Source organism: Sinocyclocheilus grahami, unplaced genomic scaffold (assembly GCF_001515645.1).
Source record: "Sinocyclocheilus grahami isolate Dianchi unplaced genomic scaffold, SAMN03320097.WGS_v1.1 scaffold381.1, whole genome shotgun sequence".
Taxonomy (NCBI): Eukaryota; Metazoa; Chordata; class Actinopteri; order Cypriniformes; family Cyprinidae; genus Sinocyclocheilus; species Sinocyclocheilus grahami.
The window spans coordinates 406,665-414,775 of NW_015505560.1; the positions used below are offsets into that span (position 1 = coordinate 406,665).

The 8,111-nt window shown below is 34.4% G+C and overlaps 1 protein-coding gene across 1 annotated transcript in view; it reads left to right on the forward strand.

Moving 5' to 3' along the window:
- Window positions 1–7,905, forward strand: part of LOC107549801 (protein APCDD1) — a 17,596-nt gene extending 9,691 nt beyond the window's left edge. Inside the window, exons 3-5 of the mRNA XM_016230977.1 lie at window positions 2,262–2,766; window positions 6,003–6,324; window positions 7,272–7,905. Of these exons, the coding sequence (XP_016086463.1) occupies window positions 2,262–2,766; window positions 6,003–6,324; window positions 7,272–7,690 (1,246 nt within the window). The 3' untranslated portion in view covers window positions 7,691–7,905. The remainder of the gene's footprint in view (window positions 1–2,261; window positions 2,767–6,002; window positions 6,325–7,271) is intronic.
- Window positions 7,906–8,111: the final 206 nt, after the last annotated feature.

Sequence of the window (8,111 nt, forward strand, 5' to 3'; positions counted from 1 at the left end):
GCTCATCGGTCTTCGGTCCGAGTCGAACTGTTTCCTCAGCACTGAATGATTCATTCATCACAGGATCAGATACGACAGTATTTCGGCTCATTTGGAGTCAGAGTGACTGTCAGGCGTCTGAAAGTGACTTCTGATTCAGTAACTTGTAGATCTGTGCTGCTCGAGCCGCGAACTGATTCAGATGATTCAGTCTGATTCGATGAACTGATTCAACTAGTTCACTAAAAAGAATCAGTTCAAAAGAATGATTCGTTCGTGAACCGAACATCACTCCAGACCGGATTACAGTAATAATGCTGTAAATAATGTTCAGTTTCTTGCACAGACTGATCGTTTCTCTTCATAAGAACTCAATATATCATCAGGAGCCACAAGGATTTATTTTGTGTTGCCTGTATATAATATTTTGACTCTCAAAGCGATGGTAGCCATTGACTTTCATTATATGAATCACCAGGGAGCACGGTTTCAGCTAAAAAAAATCTTCTTTACTGTTCTACTGAAGAAAAAAAGGACTTCTTCATCTTGGATGGCCCGAGGATGAGTAAATTACCAGAAAGTTTTCATTTCAGGGTAACTATCCCTTTAAGGTGTTGCTGGAGTGTTTCTCAAGTGCTAGATAATTTTGATAACTGGAGTACATTTTCAGATCGTATTATTTCAGTGTTTCGATCTGCATGAGATGAGCTGTGTTTGCTGTGCTTGATCTCATCAGGTTGTGTGAAGGGCTCGTCTCCTCGTCTGGCTCTAGAGAAGAGTCTCGTCTGGCCGTCCAAAGACACACAGTGTCTCCACACGCTGAAACACCTGCAGAACGGTGCTCGCATCACTGTCCAGATGCCACCCAACATCCAGGGACACTGGGTCTCCACCAGGTGAGAGAGAGAGAGAGACGGAGAGAGAGAGCATGGGATTCTATATGTATCAGTTCAACTTTAGTGTGTGTGTCTGTGTGTGAGTGTGTGAGTGTGAGAGTGCGTGTGAGAGAGTGTGTGTGTGTGTGTGTGTGTGTGAGTGCGTGCGTGTGTGTGTGTGTGTGTGTGAGTGAGTGAGTGAGTGTGTGTGTGTGTGTGTGTGAGTGCGTGTGAGAGAGTGTGTGTGTGTGTGTGTGTGTGTGAGTGCGTGCGTGTGTGTGTGTGTGTGTGTGAGTGAGTGAGTGAGTGTGTGTGTGTGTGTGTGTGAGTGCGTGTGAGAGAGTGTGTGTGTGTGTGTGTGTGTGTGAGTGCGTGTGAGAGAGCGCGTGTGAGAGAGTGTGTGTGTGTATGTGTGTGTATGTGTGTGAGTGCGTGTGTGAGTGCGTGTGAGTGCCTCAGTTTCCACTCATTTTAATTTCATGAAAAACAACAAGTCCATTTCTTTAAAGCAGGGAGAAAGTCATATGGGTTTGGAATGAGAGTGAAATATTAGTTATTTATATTATATTACATAATAATATATAATTTAAAGTTATTATTTTATATATATATATATATTTTTTTTTAAATAAAATATTTAGTATTATTTAATATAAATATTACATATTTGTTTAATCAAATATTATCATTATTTATTGTTTTATAGATCTTATTTAATATTTTTATTAGTGTTTGATAAAAAACTTAAGATTTGGTGAATTAATGATAACTGATTAGTGTTTTTTGGGTGAATTATTTTTATTTTTAATTATTTTATACAATATTATTTAATAGTGTTCTTATTTATTGTTTTTAAATTTCATTTATTATTTTATAAAATATTATTTAATACGTTTTAATATCCTTGTTTATTGTTTTATAAAACATGATTTTATATTTTTATTATTTTATAAAATATTACTTAATATTATCCTTATTTATTGTTTTATAAGTCTTATTTAATATTTTAATACCTTAACTTAATATTTGGTGAGTTAATGATGACTGGTTTGTGTTATTAATTAATATTTGTAATTATTTAATACAATATTATTTAATGTTACTTAATAGTATTCTTGTTTATTGTTTTAGAAATTATATTTAATATTTAGTTATTATTTTATTAAATGTTATTTCATACTAACCTTGTTTATTGTTTTATAAATATTATTTAATATTTTTATTATTTAATACTATTTAATTTTATCCTTGTTTATTGTTTTATATATTGATTTTATATTTTTATTATTTTATAAAATATTTTTTAGTATTTATCCTAATTAATTGTTTTATAAATCGTATTTAATATTCTAATATTTTTACATTAGTTAATGGTGAGCGTGTGTTTTCTGTGACTTCTCGTGGCAGCTGTGAGGTTCGTCCCGGTCCGGAGTTCATCACTCGCTCGTACCGCTTCTTTCACAACAACACGTTTCAGGCGCATCAGTTCTACTACGCAGACGATCAGTGCACCGCGCCGAGCTACACGCTGCTGATCCGGGGCCGTCTGCGTCTGCGGCAGGCGTCCTGGATCATCCGAGGCGGCACCGAGGCCGACTATCAGATCCACGGCACACGTCTGGTGTGTCACTCGGCATCTGCGGCCCGAGAGCTCGCTCAGCGGCTGAAGCACAGCTGCAGGGATCTGGGCTCCTGGCTGCCGAACGTGAGCTACGAGCTGTGGAGCGACTGCGGCTGTGCACTGAACTTCTCCATGCACGAGCTGCAGCTGCTGCGGCTGGAGAAGCAGTATCTGCATCACAGTCTGGATCAGCCGCTGGAGGAGCTTTATCTGGGAGACATTCACACCGAAGCGGCGCAGAGGATGCTCTACAGGCCCTCCAGCTACCAGCCCGCGCTGCAGAACACACAGGTGACAGCATCATTCAACTGTGAAGCGTAACCATTCAAACTGTAAACGGCCTGCAGTTAGACTGTGTTCTATGGGTTTCTGAATGGATGACAGATGCTGAGATCTGAGGTCTGAGGTCTGATTTAACATCGTGACATTTCAAGACATTTTACACTCTTTTGCATGGATGGTTCCTTAGATTGTCAAAAAGGTTCTTTAGATGAACGTTCTCAACGTGTGTGTGTGTGTGTGAGAGAGAGAGAGTGAGTGTGTGTGTGTGTGTGTGTGTGTGAGTGCGTGTGAGAGTGCGTGCGTGTGTGTGTGTGTGTGAGTGAGTGAGTGAGTGAGTGAGTGAGTGAGTGTGTGTGTGTGTGTGAGTGAGTGAGTGAGTGTGTGTGTGTGTGTGTGTGTGTGAGTGCGTGTGAGAGTGCATGCGTGTGTGTGTGAGTGAGTGAGTGAGTGAGTGCGTGTGAGAGAGTGTGTGTGTGTGTTAATTAATTTTTCCATTAAGAAAAAAAAAGGTTTATTTTAAGAACGGTTGACTTGGAATGGTTAATTACTGCGAAAACCCAATTTTGGAATATTTATTTATAAATGTTATTTATTATTATTTATTATTTAATATAAATATTATGTATTATTTTATAAATGTCATTTAATATTAGTGTTATTTATTATTGTATAAAATATTTAAAGGTAATATTGTTATTATCTATTATTCTTCATATTATTTAATATTAGTATTGTTTATTATTGTATAAAATATCTATTATTATTAATTTATTTTAAAAATTATGATGTAATTTTATAATTATTTAATATTAGTAATATTTATTATATAAAATATTTAATAATATTTTTATTATGAAATATCATGAAATATTTTTATAATTTTATTTAACATTTTAGTAAGTTTATTGTGTTTTATCATTTTTATTAGTTGTGGTGTTTTGAAATAGTATATAGACTTTTATTTATAAATTTTTATTTATTAGTTTTAGTTATTTTAGTGCTTCAACTTTCATGTATTATTTTTAATATAATAATTATTTATTATTATAAAAAAGATTTATTATTATTATTTTTAATATTAGTAATATTTGTATATTATATGTCATATAATATCATTTCATATTATTATCATTATTTATAATTTTATGAAATATAATTTAATATTTTTATTTTATTTAAAAGTTTAGTAATTTTGTTGTGTTTTTGTCATTTTTATTAGTTTTGAAATGTTAGTGTTATTTATATTTATTCATTTTTATTAGAGATTTTTATTTATTAGTTTTAGTTTTATTTAGTTTGTTATTTTAGTACTTCAACTTTAATATATTATTTTTAATATTAGAATTATTTATTGAATAAAATAATAATTATCAATATTATTGGTATTATATTATTTTATAATTATTTAACATTATTTAACAATATTTATAATCATGTAAAATAGTTAATGTTATTACAATTTATTATTTTGTAAATATTTTGTAAATATTTTTTATAATTTTATTTAAAAATTTTGTCATTTTTGCTAATATACGTAGATTTTGATTTATTTATTAGTTTTAGTTTTAGTCATTTTAGTATGTCAACTTTAAATGAAAATAAAAAATTTATAAATAAAAATATATATACTGTATATATATATATATATAATCATATTCTAATTCAGTTATTGTTTATGTTATTTCAAGTAACAGAAATGTTTTTTTAAATGATTTTAGTTTTATTTAATAATAACCCTGCTTCTTAACATAAGTGTATTTGTTTTGTTTTGCAATAAAAATAAGTAAACAAAAAAGTAAAACAAAAAGGCCTAGAAAGATGAACGGATGCACAAAAGAACAGATTGTTCTGTCGTTTAGAAGCAGGTTTATATGAAGTAGTGGATGATAATAATAATATTGATTATAGATGAATGTGGAAAGGTAATTGTGTCTTTGTGATCAGAATTGTTGAAATCTAGTCCAGATGATTCACAGACAGAACTAGTAAATTACTAGTTACTACTTTACTCAGTAAAAATAGTGAAATAATATTATAATGTGAAACAGCTGTGTTCTGTGTGAATATGTGTTAAAGTGTAATGTATTTCTGTGATGCGCAGCTGTATTTTCAGCATCATTACTCCAGTCTTCAGTGTCACATGATCTTCAGAAATCAGTATAATATGCTGATCTGCTGCTCGAGACACATTTCTGATTATTATCCATGCTGCACCATATTTATGTGGAAACCGTGAAACCTGACCCTTCAAAAGTTTGGTGTAGGTAGGATTAAATAATAATAGGTTTTATTAATCACGGATGCATTAAATGTATCAAAAGTGCAAGTAAAGACATTATAATGTTACAAAAGATTTCTATTTCAAACAAATGCTGAACTTTCTATTCATCTGTGAATCCTGAAAAATAAAATGCATCACAGTTTCCACAAAAATATTAATGTTTTCAACATTGATAATAATCAGAAATGTTTCTCGAGCAGCAGATCAGCATATTATACTGATTTCTGAAGATCATGTGACACTGAAGACTGGAGGAATGATGCTGAAAATACAGCTGCGCATCACAGAAATATATTACAGTTTAACAGAGATTCACACAGAAAACAGCTATTTTAAATTACAATCATATTTCACAATTCTTACTGTATTTTTAATCAAATAAATGCAGCCCTGGTGAGCAGAAGAGACTTCCAAAAACATTGTAAAAAATCATACAGTAGCATAAAACATGTTCCAAATAAAAAACTCAGTATGTGCTACTAACATGAGATCAGACTGAAAAATAAACGAATGGCTCATTAGATGATCAGCTCGATCAGAGGCCAATGCATTTAAAGGAGACATATTACGCCCCTTTCTACAATATGTCTCAGGTGTCCCCAGAATGTGTCTGTGAAGGTTCAGCTCTATAAATCACATGTTTATTGTAGATCTGTGAGGCAGCAGCAATATACAGTAAATACATCAATAAATGCACTGCTCTGTCGTCTCTGAGGCTGGGACTCTAAACAGTGTTCTGTGCTCGTCTCTGCAGCCAAACACAGAACAGCTAGCGTGCTTCGCTCAAACTTTCTCCATGGCATTAGAGTTGCTACACCGCTGTCGCTTGTGAAAACACAATATGCTTGGTTGGTAGCTGCACCGGGGACCTGATTATAGCACTTAACACCTGGAGAAGCCAGATTTTCATGATATGTCACCTTTAAAGCGGCTGAAAAGAGTGTGATGTCACGTGTGTCCTCAGAATCAGGATCTCAGCTGCGTGGTCTGCCGCATCGTCTCCAGCTCAGACGAGTTTGATCCGCCGGTTCTCCCGCTGCGGCCCGAGCTGACGGTGACCCTGAGGGGCCAGTGGGCTTCCCGCCGCTGCGAGGTCCGGCCCGCGGTCCTGTTCCTCACGCGACACTTCATCTTCCACGAGGACAACCACACCTGGGAGGGTCACTACTATCACTACTCTGACCCGGCCTGCAGACACCCCACCTTCAGCCTGTTCGCCCGCGGACGCTACAGCCGCGGCCTGCGCTCCACACGCGTCATGGGCGGCACTGAGTTTGTGTTCAGAGGTCAGAGTTCAACTCATTTAACAGAATAACTCCTTACAAACACGGCTTGGGGGTTTTATTGTGGTGCACTACGCTTTATATATATACCTGTATATATGTGTGTATCACTATGCAACTAACTAACCAATTAATTAACTAATTAATTATAATAAATAAAAGTCTTAAATTGTAATGGTTCTAAAAATAAATAAATCTAAAGTTTAACTGTCCAAAACATAGATATTTATAAATATTGTATTTATAGAAATATGTATATATACTGTATTTCTCTGTATATCACAATGCAAAAAAATAAATACAAATGAAATAATAATAACTAATATATTTATGTATATATATATATAAATTAATAAATGATTATAAATAAATACTAATCTTAAATCGTACTGGTTCTAAACATCAAAACATATATTTATTTATAGGTTTTCATAAATATTTTATAGATATTTGTTTATATATATATATATATATAATGCAAAAAAAATTGGTTCCAAAAAAAATAAAATCTTAAGACTCAATGACTTTATCTTATTAAAAATATTATCTTAATCTGTATCAGGCAAAACAATTATATATATAAATAAATAAACATATAATTTTCTTCTGAAAAAAAAGTGTGTATATCAGTGGGAAAAGTAAAAATAAATAGAAACAAAAAAAAACAACACAAAAAACAAGCTTTATCCTATTTATGTTATATATCAAAATGCAAAATAAAAATATTAAAAGCTAAAATCTTAATAGTTCTGAACATAACAATTCTAAAATCCTAACATTCTGAAACATAGGCTTAATTATATATATATATTAGATATATATAAAATTAGAAAATTGTGTATATCATAAATTGATACTCTTAAAACCTTAATGTTTCGAAACAACGTCTCTCTCTCTCTGTATATTATACAGATATATATTTAGCTAGCTGTGTGTGTTTGGTGTTCCAGTGAGTCAGATGCGCGTGACACCGAGGGATCTGGCGAGCACGTCTCTGCTGAACGTGTTTAACGGGAACGGCTGCGGTGTTCAGGGCTCGTGGCAGGTGGGCGTGGAGCAGGACGTGACTCCGACCAATGGCTGCGCGGCGCTGGGGCTCCGCCTCCCGCACACAGAGTATGAGCTCTTCCGATTGGAGCGTGACGCCGGCGGACGCCTGCTGCTGTTTAACGGCCAGCGGCCCAGCGACGGCTCCAGCCCCGACCGGCCCGAGAGACGGCCCTCATCCTACCAGACGCCGCTCGTGCAGTGCTCCGCCGCTGGAGGTCAGAGGTCAGAGGTCAGCGCCGCGCAGCGCCCCAGCAGCTGGGCCGGCGACCTGGCGGCAGCAGCGGTCTGGAGTTTGGCGTTTACGGGTTTCTTGGGCTGAGAGACGTAAAAACAAACAGATGTTTGTGACCCAGAATGCACTTGACGGGACGGGACGAACGAAAACTGCTGCACAGCAGGAACCGCACTTTACTAGAAGCCCTGCGCTTTCATCCAGACGGGACTTTACATCCTAAACATGCCTGCAAATCTCCCAAAAACAAAGATTCTGTCATTATTTATTCACTTTCAATGCGACGACAGTTCATAGAGTCCAGGGGCTTCATCTATAGACATGCATAAAATTATCCTAATGCATTAATACATTGTATGATTGAATACATACATATATTTTTTTTTCTTTCTGGAAAATAATAAAGAAAATTAATTGATAAATTATAATTTCTATATTTTATATCTATCTATAAAATATTTACATATATATATATATAATTAATAATATAAAAATATGCAAATAATAT